The sequence below is a fragment of the Ursus arctos genome, unplaced genomic scaffold (genome assembly GCF_023065955.2).
Source record: "Ursus arctos isolate Adak ecotype North America unplaced genomic scaffold, UrsArc2.0 scaffold_22, whole genome shotgun sequence".
In the NCBI taxonomy this organism is placed as follows: domain Eukaryota; kingdom Metazoa; phylum Chordata; class Mammalia; order Carnivora; family Ursidae; genus Ursus; species Ursus arctos.
In genome coordinates, this window is record NW_026622897.1 from 62,672,911 (window position 1) to 62,694,412 (window position 21,502).

General features: G+C 43.9%; 1 protein-coding gene across 1 annotated transcript in view; it reads right to left on the minus strand.

Moving 5' to 3' along the window:
• Window positions 1-11,875: 11,875 nt before the first annotated feature.
• The window catches only part of LOC125282498 (translationally-controlled tumor protein-like), a gene marked incomplete at its 3' end in the record, with an annotated part of 46,702 nt that continues 37,075 nt past the window's right edge, over window positions 11,876-21,502 (minus strand). The window contains exon 2 of the mRNA XM_057316632.1: window positions 11,876-12,360. Within this exon, the coding sequence (XP_057172615.1) occupies window positions 11,876-12,360 (485 nt within the window). The remainder of the gene's footprint in view (window positions 12,361-21,502) is intronic.

A 21,502-nucleotide genomic window follows, 5' to 3' on the forward strand; every position in this document is an offset into this window, starting at 1 on the left:
ATGCCTGAGAAGGCGGGAGCTCGGACGTGTTCCTCGGTCCACGCCTGCCGCTTAGCATCAAGGCAGGCACAAAGGACGCATTTGACGAAAGTCTGTGGGATGAAACATGGATGGAGTGTCCTCCTCTGAGTCCTCTGTTTTCAGGCTCTTCTTTATGTCCTTCCTTTGGCGTGGGTCCCCGCTCGCGGCAGGTGTCTCCTAAGAGCTTGTGTCCCTATGTTTCCTTTTCATCCTGGAAACGGAAGTTCATTTTGAAGGCTGCTCTATTGTTTGTACTGCTTGTAATCCCAAACTGAATGGGACCAATTTGTCGCGTGCTTGGCTGGTCTTCACACGGCATGTTTTTGTGATACGTAACATTTCCTTCGAGACCAAGTGTGGCCTGGTATCGTGGCAAGAACCAGAGCACGCAGGGCTGTTAGTGTTCTGAACTGCAGCTTTCCCACTTTCTAATTGTGTAATTCTGACAAATTAGTGGATTTCATCGAACCTCAGTTTCCTCTGTCCATAAAGTGGGTACAAGAAGGTGAGCTTCGCTGAGATTGAACCCAAAGATTTTTTTATTTCTTTATAAGTAGAGAGTGCAAAAGAACTGTCATTTAAAATTCACAGAAGGGTCATACCTCCTAAAAGAGGTAGTATCTAGGAAAATGCTTCCTATGGGTCTTATGCAAATTGTGGGTCAAGGATCTTACTCTGAAATGGGGTGGGTTTGATATTCTCTGGCTCCAAGAAGTGAAAATGTTGGCAAAATTGTGTAAAAAGTTGTCCTTATATTAGGTGGACTTAATCTCTCCAAATGGTTTCTTTTGGAGCAGTGTTTATGTCCTAAGTATGCATTTAGACTGCCGTCTGTCTCTTATTGCTTTTAGAAAATGGATGAGCCATTTTTCAACTCGTCAGTCACAGAGCTGAGACATTGAAGACACCTGGGAGACTATGAGCTGGTCCTAAACTCATGTGAGAAGAGAGAATGTGAAAAAGCACTTGCCCGGGCTTGATGGGGCTCAGGATGGGCCAGGCTGCAGTCTTTTTTTTTTTTTTTTTTAAGATTTTATTTATTTATTTGTCAGAGAGAGAGAGAGAGAGCACAAGCAGGGGACAAGAAGCAGAGGGAGAAGCAGGGTCCCTGCTGAGCAGGAAGCCCGATGCGGGACTCGATCCCAGACCCTGAGATCATGACCTGAGCCAAAGGCAGATGCTCAACCGACTGAGCCACCCAAGCGTCCCCAGGCTGCAGTCTTATACGCACGCTGTCCTACGGTCACAAAGCCCGTTCTGATAGCGTTGCAAAGCTGGAGTCTTCCCTGAAATGGACACTTCAATTGTCTGGCCTCTTGGAACGAGATCAGTCCGAAAGCAGGAAATAAGGACAAAGGAGATGGGCCTTAGATTGAAGTGTGGGGAAATAACAACCTCCTTTATCTGGACCTATTTGGGGAATCCAAAGTATTCCCACTGTGGGAGGCAGGCTGGCCCTTGCCCCACGGCAGCAGCAGAGAAGAGGATAAAAGTCAAACCCGGGGCCTGGGAAATTGGAGCAGTCATACTGGGTTTTAAGTTTCTCTCTGTCGTAATTCTTTTCTCTTCTCTCCAAGTCTGGGTTATCACAATGGGAAATGGGGAAAGGGTCTGTACAGCTCCTGCTGGGGCCGAGCAGTGGGCTTAGGAAAGTAGTTCCCAATGGGAAGCAGATGTTCAGCCCCGGGGGTCCTGCCTGTGGAGCCAGGCAGCTGGCTGCGGTGGAAAGCACAGGAGAGACGGGTGGGCTGTGCAGACGTGCCCCAGGGGGAGTTGGTAAAAGGCTGGGTTTTTGGAGATCTCAAGCTCTAATGATTGGGGCATCAAGTAGAAACCTGAGTTTACAACCTGGTGGTGGCACGTATTTGAGGCACGTCAGGATACGACTGTCGACTTCATTCAGCTGTAAAGGGCTTGTGTCGCGGTCAGGTTTTACTAGTGCAGCTACCGTTGTTACTCATAAAAGTGGAATTGGTTGATCTCTGAGACAGCTTCTTGCTCAACGATTCGGGACGCCTCAGGCTTGCTGGAAGCATCAGTGGAGTCCAGCCTGGCTCGAGTGTCCACTGGTTCCCCCACCACATCCTCCTCACTCACCATCCTGCTTCTGTTCAACCTGCACGGCGCGTGGGGTGATGCTGGACTGTTCCAGAACGTGCAGCCAGGACAATGTTGTAATCCACGAGGAGTCATTCTTAAGTGTAGAGAAGCTTGTGCTTCAGATCATCAGTCACATTCTTGGAAATGATGGTTCTGAAGTTTCCCTGGTTGCAGGAGGGCCAATTCCCAGTTATCTTGTGACATGCTGAGAAGTGGTTTGAGCATTTTTTAAAAGCAGAAGAGACATCTCAGGAGGAGCATAAACCAAACCTCAGTCTCGAAATAGCAAAACAACATAAATTTTTCTTAAAATTTACACATGAGCAGATCAGGCCATGCCATGGGACAAGGCCAAGGAGCCATGTGGCAGGTTGTATTTTCCAAAGATAGCCACACCACCCTCTCTCCTCACATGTTTTCTATGATGATACTTTGACATTCCTCCTTTTGAGAGATGGGATCTATGTTCCATCTCCCTGAATCTGGGCAGGCTTGTGACTTTGGGGGAAGTAATGCTATGTGACTGAGCCTAGGTCATAAAAAATGATACAATTTCTGCCCGATTCTTGCAGAATGCACACTCTTGGAACCTGTGTTAGATACCTATTGCCGTGTAACAAATCACCCCGAAGCTTAGCAATATACAACAACACACTCATGCTATCACAGTTTCTCTGAGTTAGGGATTCAGCTGTGGCTGGGTTTGCTCCTCTGCTGTCGGATCGCTCATAAAGCTACAGTCAGGGTTTTGACTAGAGCTGGGGTCTTTTCCTCCCTGGCTGTTGACCAGGGTAACCCTCAATTCCTTGTCATGGGGGTCTCTCCAGCATGGCAGCTTGCTTCATCAACGTGAGCAAAAGAAAGAGAGTCTGATCTTGAGGTAGAAGTCACAATTTTCAGAACCTAATCATGGAAGAAATATGCACTCAATGTTACCATATTTTATTGGTTAAAAGCAAGTTACTCAAGGGGCTGGGATTACACAAGGCTGGGAATACCAAGAGGTAGGGATCATTGGGGGACATCCTAGCGGCTTCTTACCACAGAACCTAACCACCATACTATGAGGAAGCCCAGGTGGGGAGGCGATATGTAGACGTACCAGCATTAAATGCATGAGTGAAAGAGCCTTCAGATAATTCTAGCACTCAGCCATTGAGTGACCTCCAGCCCTCCAGACTTCCCAGCTGAGGCTTCAGACGTGTGGAACAGATATAAACTGTCCTTGCTATGCTGTTTCTGAATTTCTGATCCATGGAATCCTTGAGAATAATAAACTGGTTGTTGTCTTATACCACTAGGTAGGGACTAGAACAAGTCACGTATCTTGAAGCTTCATTGATCACCTGGTCACCTGGTTTGACCACATGAAACACCCACTGCACAATTTTTGCAACTAAATTGGCATCACATTTCAGCCCAAAGTCTGTAACCTGAAAATACTCTGAGAGTCCACACAGGTTTCAAAGGCCTTGTCCCTTTCTAGTGGCTGCAGGCACTACTTACTTTTGGCTCATCTAAAAAAACTGGCACCCACTTTGGGTGTCTTTCCTATAGCAGCCGTTTATAAAATACTCTCATGGGGCATAAGACAAACTGAATTTTCCCAGGATTTCTGGGATTCAGCTGAGCTTTCATAGCCAAGGGCACACTTCTGAATCAGACAGGATGTTCTAAGCTTTATTTTCAGTCAATTTTGAATAGGACAATTATAGTGCTTGGTCTGGCGTGAACTATGCATCAGAATAATTCTGCATGCTTTTGTTTACACACGTGTGTTCATGCGGAAAACATTGTGAATTACTTTACTATCTGGCACTGGAATTCCTCTATAGGAGGGAAGTAACTTGTTCGAAAAAGGAGTTTGGTAAAGAAGCAGTAGGGGTGTAAGGATGTGCCCCGATCTCACCTCCTGCCCCAGCCTCTCTGCATTGAGATCAGGAAAGGAATTTTTTTCTGACTTTGAGAGATGGTAGGGGAGTGGCAAGAACAGAAGAAAGAGGAGAAGGACAAGAGAGGAAGCAGAAGATTATGTGAAGGTGGGTACAGTGAGATGTAGTGTTGGGACCAATAAAGGAAACCCTCATAAGGGGGCAGCTAACAAGGACTGAGGATAGCAGGGATGTACAATGAGGATTTCTAGGTTGTCCGTTGTATAGTGAGCGATGGGGGCTCCCTCCCTGTGACACCCCCAACATTGTCAGCAAAGTCTAGCAATCTCATACATGGTATGTTTAACCTTTTTTTCTGCGAGGGACACATGGGTGGCTCCATTGGTTGAGCGTCCAACTCTTGATTTTGGCTCAGGTCATGATCTCAGAGTCATGGGATCGAGCCCCATGTCAGGCTCTGAGCTCAGTGGGGAATCTGCTTGTCCCTCTCCCTCTGCTCCTCCCCCGCTTGCTCTCTCTCTCTCGAATAAATAAAATCTTAAAAAAATTTTTTTTTCCATGAAAGGGATACATTTTGTGCTGGATTGATTTGGAACTGAACAAAGAGCACCCCCAAGAGACCAGGATGGAAGAGTATACCCGTCATGTGCGTTTTCAAGACTCCTAGGGAAAGCTCGGGACTTCCACAGGCCGTTACGTCTGGGTATTTGGAGCAGGTGTTGCCTGACCCTCATGATGCAGACAGGTCCCAGCCCGCATGGGAGCCGCCTGAGCACCCACGTGCGTCAGGCCCAACCTGCTTTCTGGCTCCTAGGTCGTTCCTTAGTTTTCCACCCTTTCCTTTCCCTTGTCCTATATATGTGACCCCCAGACCTGCACATACAGACCCAGCCCTTTCCAGGTCCCTGGGGCATTCTGGAGATGCAGGAGGCATTTAATAGATCCAATCTGACGGTCTAGGGCTCCGCATAAAGTCAACAGTTGCTGCTCAGACTTCCTGACTTTATGCCCCTGTCCTGAAAACCAGAACCTATTTTATTCTCAAATCCTGGGGCCATCTCTCCTTCCGCACCCCAGGGGCCTCAGGACTTATAATTGGACGTCTGCTTTGAAATTTATTCTTAAATTTCTTCTCTGGTATTCCATCCAGTCGTTTCCTCTTAGGAATGAGAAACCTTGAGCTCTAGGCCTAGATCTGACACCAACTTGCTATTTCACTTTTGCAAAGTCACTTTTACTCTCTGGCACTTGATTCCTCACCTGTAAAACATTGTGGTTGGGAAGATGATTATTAACTCAGCAGGCTTGAACACGAGTTATGCAGGCTCCTCGGCAACGTGGACTAGATGGGATGGGTCCCAGCAGTTAACCAGTCCTGGCAGGGGCTCTAAAGATGTGGTGAATTGTAGCCAGGTTGGGGCAAGGCTTGTGAGTGCAGGGCTCCCTCCAGTGTTAGAGGGCAGCTGAGGAGCATGACGTACACACAGGCAGGGAGTCTTGGTTTTTAATACTCAGGCCGTGGAACACACAAATGCAGCCGGCGGCTGGGGGCTGTAGAGCAGGGTTTGGCGTCACTGTGCTGGCCGGGGCAGACAGGGACTTGTAACCACAACCAGAACCCAAGAAAGAGGAATTGGGCTCACGGCAACACTCAGTTTTCAGGGGGCAATGGAAAGACAGTCAGGGGGACTGAGGCTGAAAGGCAGGTGTATGGCCTGAATCAACACAGCTGGCAGGTTGAGACTAGGAAGCCATGGGGGTTATTTCTAGCTTCTTAGTTTTCATTTGTTTGTTTGTTTTTGTTTTTAACAAAAACAATGAGATTCTTTCTGGGCAACTATACCAGCTAGTGCATTGAAATAGCTCAGGTCCTCCCTCTTCTATTCAGATCTGCCCTAGACTAGGGCTAATCGTGCCTGGGAGGAAGATGGATGGCTGAGACCAGATGTCCCCAGGCCAGATCTTCCAGCATTCTTGGAACAGCCTCAGATATGTCAGGAGGGGTCAGATGAGGACAGCCCATAGCACCCCTCCTGCTCACAGTGAGTCTAGGCCGGTGCACACCTGGATTGGGCCCCTTTGAATCATGTGTGTTGGATCAGTCCTTGAGCAGAACACTACACATACTTGTGGGGTTCACACTAGTGTGGGGGAAAGAAATCACAGTGTCTGACACACGGAAGTCCATCAACATATGTTGGTTAAATGAATGAAAAATGAAAGTTGAGTAAAACGAACAGGAAAGACTGATGGCTGAGAGAAAGGGTAGAATAACAGTGATCCTGGGAAATAGTCCTCTCGCCCTCATGTGATCCTTACTATCAACAACTGAGTCTTAACCTTTCCCCTATAACAAGAAAAATAATTCTCAAAACACATTTTCAGATTATAGATTGCCAGACCCAGGGAGATGTTCTTACCCTTGACCCAGTAATCCTACTCTTGGGATTCCATCATAAGGAAATAATTCAACAAAAACAAAAATCTAAGTGCACAAAGGTATTTATGACAACATTATCTGAGACAGTAGAAAAATGGAAACAGCTCACATGGCCAACAATAAGGGACAGGCTGAGTAAATTTTGGTCCTTCTACTCAATGTAATATTCTGAAACCATTAAAAAGATCACTGTGAAGATTATGTACCAAACACATAATAAATAACTCTATTAAAAAGAAGCACATGAAATGCTACATACATTATTAGTGCAAATGGGTGGGTACTGTTTCTCATGTCAACCGATTTATTTGTTCAATTTCCTATTGCTGTGGTTAAATTCCAAAAGGAATGTAAAAGGTACTTCAGAATATCTAAGGTTCCCCACCTTTCCTCTGACTTAAAAAATGATACATGTTAGAATCCTGGGAAGATGGCAGGAGTGGGGAATCTTCTTGAATCATCATATGAAAACAGAGCAACTGGCTAAGCAAGTTAAAAACCTAGCGACAACATTTACAACGAAACTGAGTGACAAAATACAAGCACCGACAACCATGATGTGTCCTGGGCGTCTGGGCAAGAGAGAGCGGCCGGAAGCCACAGGGCATCTGATGGACCTGAACAATTCTGAGAGAGTATCCAACACGATGCAAGGTACATAAGGTCAATTTGAGGGCAGCTGCTCAAACTGGAAGGACTTGGCCCACTCCAATCAAGGATGAGAACAAAGGGCTTTCAGGTAAAAGGCCTAAAGGTACAGGGTATTCTAGCGTCTTTGAACAGGAACTCTTGAAACTCAGTAGCCTGTGTGTCACTTAAAGACAAGATCCCATACTTTGGAAAATTTCTATCAGAGGAATAAAAATTGGTAAGATAGGGAAAAAAAAAAAACCCTAAAACAAGAACATTCAGCTAAAAGTGGGAGGGGTGAAAAGAATCAGGAAAATCTCAGAAAGAAAGGCATTTTTTAAAAAATAAATTATTTTATTTATTTATATTTTTTATTTTTTAAAGATTTTATTTATTTATTTGAGAGAGAGGTTGAGAGAACGAGCGGCAGGAGGGGCAGAGGGAGAAGCAGACCCCCCCACCCCCCCACGGAGCAGGGAGCCGGATGGATGCCGGGCTTCATCCTGGGACCCCAGGATCATGACCAAAGGCAGAGGCTTAACCAACTGAGCCACCCAGGTGCCCCTAAGCCATTGTTTTTAACAACATCTTTAAAGTACTAAAAGGAACATCTGTGAATCTAAAATCCTCTATCCATGAAAAATGTCCTTTAAAAATGAAGGTAAAGATTTTTTCAGACAAATAAAAGCTGAGAGCATCTGTGGCTATTACTTTTACTACAAAAATGTTAAATAAATGTTTTTAATAAGTATATTATAATTATATATTAAAGAATATATATTATAATTACATATTAGAGACATATATACACAAAAGAAAGCAGAGTGGAGAAAATGATAAATATATCAATATTTAGAAAATAATTTTCCCTCATTTTAACATTTTATTAAAAGATAATTCACTGTTTAAAAATAATAATCACGGTGCTTATAACATATGTAGAAATAGCATGTCTGACCACAATAACACGAGGGATGGGATGGGTTCGAAATAGAAGCAAACTGTTGTAAGATCGGTGTTATACATGAAATAGTATATTATTTGAAGGTAAACTGTGGTAGGATAAATATGTATATATAAAATGTTAAGCAACCGCTTAAAACCAGACAAATCAAAAGGCAAAAACCAAAAAAACCCCAAAATAAAACAAAAATGAAAGGCAAATACCAAACAAATCTCCAAATAAATGTAGCTTAAAAACTCCAAGTAAGTGGAGCTAAAATGGAATACTGAAAAGGGTAGCAAGCATTCAAAAAGATGTGAGGAAAATAAACAAAAAAAAGGGACAACAAAGAACAAATGGGACAAGCAGAAAACAACAAGAGGACCCACTAAAGCCCATGCAGTTAGAAGTACTCATAAATGGTTCAGACATCCCAGTCAAAAATAGAAAAAGATACACCTTGCAAACACGTATGATAAACTGGAGTAGCTATATTAATATCGAAGAAGGCAGACTTTCTGACAAGAACTGTTACAATGGGTAGTAAGGGACATTTCCTAATGATGAAATGGTCAGCTCCTCATGAAGACGTCATTCTAAATATGTATACACCCAGTAAGAGAGCTCCAAAATACATGAAGCAGAAACTGACAAAAATGAAAGGAGAAACGCCATTCTCAGTTGTTCATGTGACAGATAAGCAGTAAGAATAAAGAAAATTTGAATATCATGCACCTATTGGACTTATCTGACATTTATAAACATTAACACCCTGCAACAACAGACACATATTCTTTGCAAGTGCAGGTGGAACATGAACCAACATAGAACACATTAGGAGTCATAAAATAAGTCTCAACAAATTAAGATGGAATGAAATCACAGAGAGTCGTTGTCTAAAAATGAATTAAATTAGAAGCCAATAACAAAAAGATAACTGGAAAATCCACAAATATTTGGAAATTAAATGACACTCTTCCAAATAATTCACAGGTCGTAGGGAAATCATCAGATATTTTGAATTGAATGATAATGAAAACACAACAAATCAAAATTGGTGGTATGTAGCTGAAGTAGTGCTTTTAAATATACTTCAGCTTTACATGTTGATATGAGAGAAGAAAGGTCTAGAAATCAATGACCTAAGCTTCTATCATAGAAAACAAAACAAAACTAGAACATGAAGAGCAAATTGATCACAAAATAAGTAGAAGGAAATAATTGAGACAATTGGTAGAAACCAATGAAATAGAACACAGAAAAATAATAGAGAGTAAATAAAATGAAAAGCTTGTTTTTTTGAAAAGATCAGTAGAATTGATAAACCTCCAACAAGACCAATGAGAGAGATACAAATTACCAGCATTAGGAATGAAAGAGGAGATATCATTATGGATCCTACAGATTTATTTTAAAATATTATTTATTTATTTTTTAATAACTGAAAAACAGGTATTTTATTTTATTTTATTTTATTTTATTTTATTCTATTCTATTTAAGTAGCTCACACCCAGTGTGGGGCCCAATGTTGGGCTTAAACTCACAACCCCGAGATCAAGACCTGAGCTGAGATCAAGTGTCAGACACTCAACTGATTGAGCCACCCAGGTGCCCCAGATCCTATAGATTTAAACAAAAAATAAGAGAATCTTATAAATAACTTTATGCTAATGAGTGAGTTCTATCAGATAATTTGGGTGAAGTAATACTAATTGTATATAAGCTCATTTAAAAAAATGGAGGAGGAAAACTACCCAACTTGGGGCACCTGGGTGGCTCAGTCAGTTAAGCGTCTCCCTTCAGCTCAGGCCGTGATCCCAGGGTCCTGGGATGGAGCCCCACATCAGGCTCCCTGCTCAGTGGGGAGTTTGCTTCTCCCTCTGCCTCTGCCACTCCCCCTGCTTGTGCTCTCTCTGTGTCAATAAATAAATAAATAAATAAATAAATAAATAAATAAATATTTTAAAAAACCCAAACGAAAACAAACAAAAGAAACTACCCAACTCATTTTAGGAAGTCAGTGTTATCTTGCTACCAAAACCAGACAGAGATAATATGAAAAAACATAAGAACAATGTCTCTCTTGAACAGAGATAAAAGATATTCTTAGTGTTTCAGCAAACCGAAACCAACAGTATATGAAAATGATAGCATGTCATGACCAAGTGGGTTTATCCCAGGAAATGGGAGGTTGACTTAACATTTGAAACAAAATCCATCAGCATCTGAAGATCAGTTAACCATTCACATATTTCGCCTAGTTTTTGTATAGTTTTATTTTTCATCTTAAAAATTTAAATAATCTGGAATTTATTTGGGTGTATGGTGGCAAGTGAGAATTTGACGTTTTTGCCAGTTATTTTTCCTATTCGTTGAATAATGACATTTTCCATTAATTTCTCTTCCTTCCTTCCTTCCTTCCTTCCTTCCTTCCTTCCTTCCTCTCCTCTCCTCTCCTCTCCTCTCCTCTCCTCTCCTCTCCTCTCCTCTCCTTTCCTCTCCTCTCCTCTCCTCTTTCTCTCTTTTCTTTCTTTTTGCTTCCAACTGTATTAGTCTCTTTTTATTCTCTTGGTAATCTCTTCCAGAGTTAACTACTTCCCATTTTTGGTGATGAACTGTGTGAGGGGTCCACTTAAAATGTTGGCACAGCTATGAGCATGGCCCTTCCCTTTACTTGAACTCAGAATTAAGACTTTTGGTTCTTCTTTTTTATATTCCAGTCCCAAAAGTAGTTTTCACCGCAAGGAGTTACCTGCAGGCCTTATGCTTTCTAGCAGTCATCTCCAACCAGGCTCTAACTTCTCCAGGACATTATACCGGATGGATTGAAAAATGTATGAAACTAAGGGGCGTTCTTTCAAATGAGTTTAAATGCATTTTATTTTTAGAAAACCTACATGACATGTCTTTTTCTTAAAAACAAAGCCTCCACTCCAAATAAATCAAGGTCAAAATAAATGAAGAGCTGAAGATGACATCGGTCCCATTTGTCTAAGTCCTCGTGTTGTGTGGATGAAAAGTAGCAGCTGGTTACGACAACAGGTGATATATCCAAAGTCATAGCCAAATTCTTTTTTTTTTCATGTGTTATAACTGTATTTTTCTTATAACTGAAGTAAGCTTCACTCATAGGCCTAAGTAAATATATTTTTAACATAATACCTGCTACTTTGGACCATTTTTAATTTTTTAATATTTTTTAATAATTTTTTTTATTATATTATGTTAGTCACCATACAGTACATCCCTAGTTTTTGATGTAAAGTTCCATGATTCATTAGTTGCGTATAACACCCAGTGCACCATGCAATACGTGCCCTCCTTAATACCCATCACCGGCCTATCCCATTCCCCCACCCCCCTCCCCTCTGAAGCCCGCAGTTTGTTTCTCAGAGTCCATAGTCTCTCATGCTTCACTTCCGCTTCTGTTTACCTCCTGCTTTCTTCTTCCCTTTCTTCTCCTACCGATCTTCCTAGTTCTTATGTTCCATAAATGAGTGAAACCATATGATAATTGTCTTTCTCTGCTTGACTTATTTCGCTTAGCATTATCTCCTCCAGTCCCGTCCATGTTGCAGCAAATGTTGAGAAATCGTTCTTTTTGATCATAGCCAAATTCTTTATATTTTTCCATTGCTAAACCATCCTTAAAGAAAATCATATATGGGGTGTGTGGGTGGCTGAGTCCTTTAAGTGAGGTGGGACTCTTGATTTCAGCTCAGGTCATGGTCTCAGGGCTGTGGGATCGAGCCCCACTTCAGGCTCTATGTTGATATTCTCACTCTCCCCTTCCCTCTGCCCCTCTCTCAAATAAATAAATCTTAAAGAAAAAAAAAAAAAGAAAAGAAAATCATATATGGGGTCACACCATCCTCAAAGTAGTCCAGCAGAGCAACCATGCCATCTAGATTTATGTTCTCTCCAGTAAAGAACTGGTAGTTTTCGAAATTAGCAACGTTGTGCTTGATGCGTTCTGCAGTTCCTGTCTTGGAACGTTTTACTCTCTCCGGCCTCTGTTCTTCAAATTTGTCTTTGATTGATTGCATCTTTGATGTCGTTCTTGTAGGCTTCTTCTGTGGAGCTGGTTTTGGCAAGTGGTGGTTCGTGACAATATCAGCACCCGTGATGACTGTGTTTTCGGTACTTTCAACCTCGGGGACTTCAGCAGAGGCATTTCCACCAATGAAGGAGTCATCAGTGTTACCCTCTGTCCTACTGACCAACTTTCCCCTCCACCCCCAGGCATGGCGGAAGGCAAGCTCCCAGATCTTGTAGTTGCCTGAGAGCATGTCATCCTGGCTGATGAGATCTGGGTAGATGACCGAGGCAGCGGCTGCAGAGAGGAGGGCGGCGCAAGCTTAGCAGGGCCTGGGAGCTCTGAGCCGGTGGGGTGCAGCCAGAGTGGCGGAAAAGCACCTCATTAGTTTCTGATGTTGCCTTATCATATCAAAAATTGGTAATTTGCATGTTTGTCAGTACTTTCGCCAGTAGGAAGTTTTGTAATGTTTAATAATAGTAGTTTAAATATATTGTCCATCTGGCAAAACAAAGAATCTTCAATACTCTTATTGTAAACATTTTTCCCAGCTCTTCTTTCTTTAGAGCAAATGTATTTATGAACGGGTAATATATTTACTTGGCTTAAAACTCAAATTATAGAAAAGGGTATACAGATACAATAAATATTGCTAGGTTTTTTTTTTTTTTTTTTTTAAGATTTTATTTATTCACTTGACAGAGAGAGAGAGCACAAGCAGTGGGAGCAGCAGGCAGATGGACAGGGAGAAGCAGGCTCCCTGTGCTTTAAAGATTTCATTTATTTATTTGAGAGACAGCATGAACGGGGGGAAGGATAGAGGGAGAGGGAGACTCCCTGATAAACAGGGAGCCCAATGCAGAGCTCTATCCTGGGACTCCTGGATCATGACCTGAGCCAAAGGCAGATGCTTAACCCACTGAGTCACTCAGGTGCCCCCCAAGATGCAATGTTAAGTGAAAATGCAAAGTACATAAGCCTATGCATAGTTTGCAACCAACTGTGTGCATATATTTTTTTAAGCAGGAAAAATTATATTTACACATTTACTAATCTATGTGTAAAATATCTATGAATAGATATGCCCAGCGGGGAGCCCAATCCCTGATCCCAGGATCATGACCTGAGCCCAAGGCAGATGCCCAACAACTGAGCCACCCAGGTGCACCTAGTTTTGTTTTTGCTTTTAAGGTTTATTTATTTATGAGAGAGAGAGAGAGAGAGAGAGAGGAGGGGCAGAGGGAGAGGGAGAGAGAAACCCAAGTGGACTCTTTGCTGATCTTGGAGCCCTACCCCTGGCTGGATCTCATGACCCTCAGATCATGACCTCAGCAGAAAACAAGAGGCCATCACTCAACTGACTGTGTCATTCAGGCACGCCATTGCTGGTTGCTGGTTTTTTTTTTTTTTTTTTTTTTTGGGGGGGTGCATTTATTTATAGATATTTTACACAAAGATTAGTAAATATGTAAATATAATTTTTCCTGCTTAAAAAAATATATATGCACACAATTGGTTGCAAACTATGCATAGGCTTATGTACTTTGCATTTTCACTTAACATTGCATCTTGGGGGGCGCCTGGGTGACTCAGTGGGTTAAGCATCTGCCTTTGGCTCAGGTCATGATCCAGGAGTCCCAGGATGGAGCTCTGCATTGGGCTCCCTGTTTATCATCAGGGAGTCTCCCTCTCCCTCTAACCTTCCCCCTGTTCATGCTGTCTCTCAAATAAATAAATGAAATCTTTAAAAACAAACAAACAAACAAACAAACAAACAAACAAACACATATTATGTCTTGAAATTCATTCCATTTCAGGACATAAAAGTTTCCTCATCATTTTTTACAGCTGCATAATATACCATTGAGGGGATACCACAATTTATTGAACAATTTCCTATTGATAGATTTGTTTCCATTTTCTTATGTGGTAACGGTAAATAAAAGTAACATTCCAACACATTTTTTTTTACATAGATGCAAGGGTATCTGCAGGATAAATTCCTAGAAAAGGAATTTCTGGATTAAAAGGCATGTGCTCTTATAATTTTTAAGTATTGCCACATCGCTCTCCACAGAGGCTGCAGCAATATACAACACCATGGGCAATGCACGTGTTTACCCACACCCTTGTCAATGACGTTTTCAAATGTTTTGGATGTTAACATTCTAGAGGTTAAAAAAGTTTACATAGTGTATTGTTTTAACTCACATTTCTTTTATTATGAGTGCTTTTTAAAAAGCTCTACTTAGGTATGCCTGGGTGGCTCAGTCCATTGAGCCTCTGCCTCCGGCTCAGGTCACAATCCCTGGGTCCCCGGATCAAGTTCCACATTGGGCTTCCCGATCCATCGGGGACTCTGCCTCTCTTTCTGCCCCTCCCCCACTCCCGCCTTGTTTGTGCTTTCTCTCTCTCTCAAATAAATAAATAAATAAGATCTTAAAAAAAAAAAGCTCTTCCTAACTACTGTTTCATTTCTGGAAGTATCTTGGAATTTTAGTATATAGCATTGATAGCTAAGGTATAGCGCTGATAGCTAAGGTATAGCATTGATAACTAAGGTATAGCACTGATAACTAAGGTATAGCATTGATAACTAAGGTATAGCGTTGATAACTAAGGTATAGCGCTGACAACTAAGGTATAGCGTTGATAACTAAGGTATAGCGCTGATAGCTAAGGTATAGCACTGATAACTAAGGTATAGCACTGATAGCTAAGGTATAGCACTGATAACTAAGGTATAGCATTGATAAATAATGACAGTTTTGTCTTAGCACCTTTTGTTTTTGTTTTACGCCCTCCTTTACTGCATTAGCCTCCATTTCTAGAATACTATTAAATACTCATGGTGAGACTGAGCCTCCTGTTTTGGTTGCTGGTTTTAATGGAGCGTCTCTAGTATTTCAATTTTATTGCTGCTCTTCATTATGTTAAGAGATTATCTTACACTTCCTACAATTTTAAAGTTTAAAAAAAAGCCCCCAAAACCCAGAAACAGATGTGAGGGATTCTAGCCAATGCTTTTCAGAATCTAGATTTGGGTGATTTACTTTTCTTATTGATGAACTGTATAATTTTAATAGGTTTCCTAATGCCAAACGATCTCTACATTGCTAAAATAAACCCTGTTTGGCTACCAAGGATGATTTTTAATGTCCTCTCGTCCAGTTTGTTCAGGTTTTCTCAAAAATTTTCTGTCCACATTTAAAAGTGAGGCACTATTGTTTCTTTTTGTGTATAGGCTGCTCTTGACAGGTTTTGTTATCAGGGTTATGACGACCTCATAAAATGAACCAGGCAGCCTTTCTTCTTTGCTTTTTTGCCTAAATTCCTCTCTGTTCTCCTGGCTGGCGAGAACCGGGCTGGCCTGTGTTCAGAGCTACTCCAGGACTCTGGCGACCTCCAGCATGTTCTGGGCCCTCTCCTCAACGCTCAGTGCTGTTGTCTCTGGCATCTTCTGCTTCCCCTTCTCCTTCAGGCCGACTTCCCAGGGAGCCCCTCCAGCATCTGAGCTTCAACCTGAGCTGCCCTCTGTGTGAACCCAGAGGAGGGGATTTCCTTGGCAGATGGTGGTTCTCCATGGGCTCCTCCCACTTCCTCCTGGAGCTCTCTCCCAGCTGCACTCCTAGTTCTCTTCTGAGCTCCTGCTGCCAGCTCTCTGCTGCCCTCACCTGCCCTCTGGCCACCATGTCTGTCCCTGTCCTGGCTTCCTGCAGCCAGAGGCGTGGAGAATGGGACTCACTTTCACAGGCTCAGTGTTCACAGATGCCTTGAAGTCCTTAGGAATTCTCCAGAGTGACTGGTTTGAAGGGGGTGTTGCAGTGAGTCAATGAGTTGTTCTGGCTGCCTCTGAAGAAAATGCTAGAATAGTCCCAAATGGCTCTGCCCTTATGGGGGAAACACAAATCACATTTATACCAAAAGGCACCTCTGAGGAGATCTGGTGTGGTGTGGCAGGACATGAATCCCAGAGTGAGGAAGGGAGGGGTCACATTTAGTCTAGACCTTTGTCCAACATGAATATGGTGTTCCCCAGAGACAGATGTGGCCCAAGAGGTGTCTATGACTTACACCTCCACACGCATCAACACCCCCCCCCCCCAACTGCTTCCCTGTCCTTTCCTGCCACCTGAGACAATTTGTATGTCCAGCCTTTCTGTTCAGCTGTCAGCTGGGAATGACACCAGGTGGTGAGGCCTGAGCTATGCAGTGAATTGTCTGGCTCAGGCTGACACTTTTCTTGCCAATCGCCCCTGATACCATCTAAGGCCAAGGTCATGAGGAGGCACTTATATAAGTATGTTGTTTGTCACTATTTAATCTCATCTAGTGGTTAAGAGTATGGCATCTAGAGGCAGGCAGATTTGGGCTGAATCCTGGGTATGTCACTTACTAGCTGTGCGATCTTGGACACGTCATGTGACTTCCCTGAGCCATTGTTCCTTATCTTTATTTATTTTTTTTTAATATTTTATTTATTTATTTGACAGAGATAGAGACAGCCAGCGAGAGAGGGAACACAAGCAGGGGGAGTGGGAGAGGAAGTAGCAGGCTCCCAGCAGAGGAGCCTGATGTGGGGCTCGATCCCAGAACGCCGGGATCACGCCCTGAGCCGGAGGCAGATGCTTAACCGCTGTGCCACCCAGGCGCCCCATTGTTCCTTATCTTTAAAACAGGAAAATAACAGATATACTCATTCGGTTGCTGTGAGATGATAATGCATATAAAGCATTTGGCCTAATGCCTAACCTAATAAATATTCTATGTATGTTACTTAAGCTACTTCTTTATTCTTTAAAAATAAAAAAAATAATTTATTTATAATCTCTATATCCAATGTGGGGCTTGAACTCATGATCCCGAGATCAAGAGTCACATGCTTTTCTGACTGAGGCAGTCAGGTGCCCCTTTTCTGATTATTACCGTATCTCTCCTATGAATCAAGGTAACTTCTTAGCAAGAGTCTCTAGGATCAATTTTCAGGCTGTGTTTCCAGCCTCACTTCCGCTGCTCCGTTGCACTTGATCTGTCAATCAGCTGAAGTTTCACCTCCTTGCTTTAGTTCTCACTGTTCCCTTAAACTAGCCTCCTCCTTTCTTGTCATCATGTGCTGAGACTCTTACCAACTATCAAGGCCCAAGTTAAATACCACCTAACCCTAGAGGAGTTCCTGGCTGCCCCATTCAGAGGTTCTCTCTGCTTCCTCCTGCATCATTACAAACGTAACTGTTTTCAGTCAAGAACCAGGAGATGAGATTGGCGCCTGAGCATAATACCTAGTGACAATGTTCGTGTGACAAATGTCCTGAGCTTCTGTGGATGTGTTCCTCTCCTCCTGGAGAGTTGATCTCTGAATGCCTTGGGCCTTACAGGCACTGTGGGCTCCAGAATTTCTCCACTGGAGGGGCTAGGAGGCAGTCTGGTGGAAGGGGAAGCTGGAAATCGTGTTTGGTCTGGCAAGGACACTGATGTCACTTGTGTTGTGTGCTTATCAGGGATGGCTCAGGGAGGGGATGAGAAGTTGGGGTTGAGCACCATGGAGGTTTCTTAATCTGTGAGTGAGGGATGGAGTCCGTAAGCCTGGCTAGTAACTAAACCGGCTCTAACCGAGGATGTTTTTGAAAGTGAGCGTGTAAAGACAAATAACAACCCATGAGGAGGTCATGTGGAGTCTTTGGGGGAAACAAGCCAGAGTTTTACAATGTCTTGTCCCACAGCCACCTCCAGGCCTTTGTGAAAGGCCTGCTGGAGACCTGGGACCTTTGCCTGGGTTGGGTGGGCTGGGCTGGCTAGTGCCGGTGAGAGCTTGAGCTTCTAATCAAAAGGCAGGGAAGTGGGGCCGAGGAAGGAAAGGACCTCACTTCTCCAGGGACCTCTCAGGTCTGATGGGAGGAGCTTGTTCTAGATCTATCTGCTGGGAACCATGGTTAGGTGGTTAGGCTAGGGCTAGAGGTATACTCCTCTCTAGGAAGTGTGTTGAGGGCGGTCCCCAGGGATCTCAGCGGTGTGGCCATGCTTTGAAGCGTGAAATTTGGTGAGTGTGTGACCTGGTGTCTAGGCATCCTCCCCCGGGATCGAAGGGCCATGTGAGGGAGGGGTGCAGTGTAAGGGGAAAGCCAGGGAATGACCCAAGCCTGACACAGAGGACTCCAGAGACGCTTGCCCCTTTGGATTGCTATGTGAGGCAGCAAAGGACAAGTTGAGCCCGGGGTGATGGAGTAACGGCAGAGAGTCTTTCAGAACACAGCCCCGGACAAGCCTCATTTTGCCATACTCCAGGCTAGGTCCAAGGATCTAGCCCTCAGCTCTTCTCTGACTTTCTCTCTGGAAAGTTTGTTCCTCTCGTAGACTTTGAGGAATCATGAGTGCCATTTGCCAAATATTTCCAGTTCTCTATTCCAAGCATGTGGTAAGATTGCGCTTCCGGGCACCCTTGTGGCTGGCTGGAGCCAAGCGACCATTTATGGCCAACGGGCTGTGAACAAGAGGCATATACATCACTGCTGGTCCAGAGCATCTCATTGCTGATACAAGGCCCTTCAGAGCTCTCTTTCTGGCAATGGTTTAGGCAATGTTCAAGAAGATGGCTGATCTGTTGGCTTAAGTTCCCAAGTGGGGAGATGTGGAGCGGAGCCACTAACCATGGACAGAGAGCATAGGAGGAAATCCACCTTTGTGGTTTTAAACCACTTCTTTCTATCAGTCTTACCTCACTGAAGAGCCAGTTGTCTTGTGTATTCCCAGGTTTTACTGTTTCACAATATTGCAAGACCTGCTAGCTCTCTTTTTTTTTCAAGATTCGGCACCTCTTGATTTACTTCTGTCCTCCTCTGTCCTGCTCTCTCTTTTCCTGGTTCCTATTCTTTGCAAACATATTCCTGGAACCCAGTACTACCTTGTCACTGCTTAGCTCCAGCCTCAGGGTCCCTGAAGTGCCCTCTTTCCCATGAAGAGAGGCGGGCTCTCTGCAGGCAAGGTCGTAGACCCGGAGCAGGAGCGGGCAGGGGTGTGTGGTAGACGGCTTTGGTGACGCCGTCTCCTGGCGTCACACCCTGTGTCACTTTCTCCCACCTGGTGCCCGCGTAGGTCTTGTGGTCAGTAGAATGTGGCAGAAGTGGTGGTATGTCACTTCCAAGACGAGCTTATAAGCAATTGCGGTTTCTGTCTTGGTTACTCTCTCTCTCTCTATTTTGATAATTCACTCTGGGGAAGACCTGTCATGAGATACTTCAGCGAGATCCATGTGACAAGGAACTCCTGTCCTGTGAGCAAGCTTGAGACTCCAGACCCAGTCAGCCTCAGTGACTAAGCCCTAGCTGACACCTTGACTGCAACCTTACAAAAGACCCTGATCTAGAACCACCGTGCTAAGCCTCTCCCGAATTCCTGGTTCCATAATAAATGTTTATTGTTTTAGGCTAGTAAGTCTGGAGTTACTCATTATGCCGCAATAAAGAACTAATCCAGGCCAGGTGCTAAGGAGGTCGTGTTTTTGGCTATCACAGTGCAGTATGATAACGATGCTAGATCTCTGCTTGGCCTGGCTGTGTCCCCTGCTCTGGGACAGACCTGTCCCATGCCTCCGTGCATGGTTGCTGAGGAACCTCTAAGGACAGCACTCAACCCAGGGGAGGAGGGGACAGGAAACAGGAACACAGCTTGGTGTCTATCACCTAGAAAGTCTCTTAACCCCAGTCCCAAGAGACTCGCTCCAGCCTGTCTTGTAGCGAACAGGGAGTTCTAAGCAAACACTGAAGCCATTTTACAAAGAATGTAAAACACTGGTGTACCAGCCACATTGCTTTGGGACAGCTTTGTTCACCATGGAGAGAGAGAGCGCGAGCGAGCTGGTGTGACACCATGAGAAGCCCAGCACACCTGCGGTGGTGCTGGGTGCAAGGAGCAGCAGCAGAAGCCAGAGCCCGGTGGAGTAATGGGTGGTGGAGATGGGTGAGCAGAGACACCCCTGGGGGCACATTCCGTAGGATTGAGGGCCGAAGTTATCAAGGGGAGCAATAAGCTGGTGAAATCAGAAGTACCGCTGTTGAAGCATCTTCCCCCAGGCTTGTAGCCCTGCAGGGCTTGGGGGAATTTGGGGTTCAATAGTAGTAACAACAGATACTGTTCTTCCTCTTATTAAGCACTTGCTATGACTGACTTAAATAATTTATGCACATCATAATTTTCAAGCTCTGAAGTAATCTGTAAGGTAGATGCAATTCTCATTTTACAGATTAAGAAACTCACATTACACAACTTGTTTCCTCCAAGCACCTTTCCCAAAAGTCAAAGCAGGGACCACATGGGCAGACACCTTCCATCTTTATTTTTTTTTAAGATTTTATTTATTTATATGAGAGAGATAGAGCAAGAGAGAGCACGAGCGAGGGGTGGGGGTAGAGGGAGAAGGAGACCCCCTGCTGAGCAGGGAGCCTGATGTGGGGCTCGATCCCAGGACTCTGAGATCATGACCTGAGCCAGAGGCAGATGCTTCACCGACTGAGCCACCCAGGCTCCCCGACACCTTCCATTCTTAAAGGTGCAGCCCTCTGGTTCCCGCATCTGACTGGAGGACCCAATTCCAGTTGCGTGATCAGTACATGTACATCTCATCCCTTTGTGAGACCTAAGGCTCCTGGCTGCAGGAACTGACCTGCTTTTATCCACGGAGTCAGCAAAATGTACAGATAACTTACAAGAGCTGTTGGCAGCTCTTGCATTGGGGATGAAGGAGGAACCTCTTGCCCTTCAGCTCTACACACGCAGCCGTCTACAGATCGGAGTCAAGTCCCTGGAAGCAATCCAGTTACAATGAATGAAGCCTCTGTCCCTTCAAGACTGAGCTCCAGGTAATGACAAAAGGAGAGGTGGGGAACAACAATGTGGATATGCTTACCAACACTGAAAAGACTCTGAAAAATGGTTAAGACGGTAAATTTTATGGTTTTTTTTTTACCACAATTAAAAATAAAAATAAAAAAAGGGGATATGGGGAATTGTCATTAGTAAATGGAATCTGCTAGAAGGAAGTGACTGGGCTGGGGAGGGTTAGTGTGAGTCTGTGTGGGATGTGGGTCAGCAGGTGGAAGGGTGAGTGAGCAGGGCATACGCCGTCAGGTCACGGCAAGAAGACCAGGTAAGACTAGCACAGAAACTCCACCTGGGTCCAGTACTGCTGAGGAGGGACTGGCAGTTCATCTTAGAACCCGATGTGGCGGGGACGGCTGTACACACACACACACACAAGACATAATGTAACGTGTATCATGTTATAACGTAAGTTGTAAAATATATATGTGTAATATGTATACGTGTATGTGTATATATACATAGATAATTAATAAACAGTAATATATGGTTGAGAACATAGGATGGGTGCAGGTCTTTCAAATGATCCGTTTGTCCCCTTTACAAAGTCCTGGGTCACAGAGGCCTT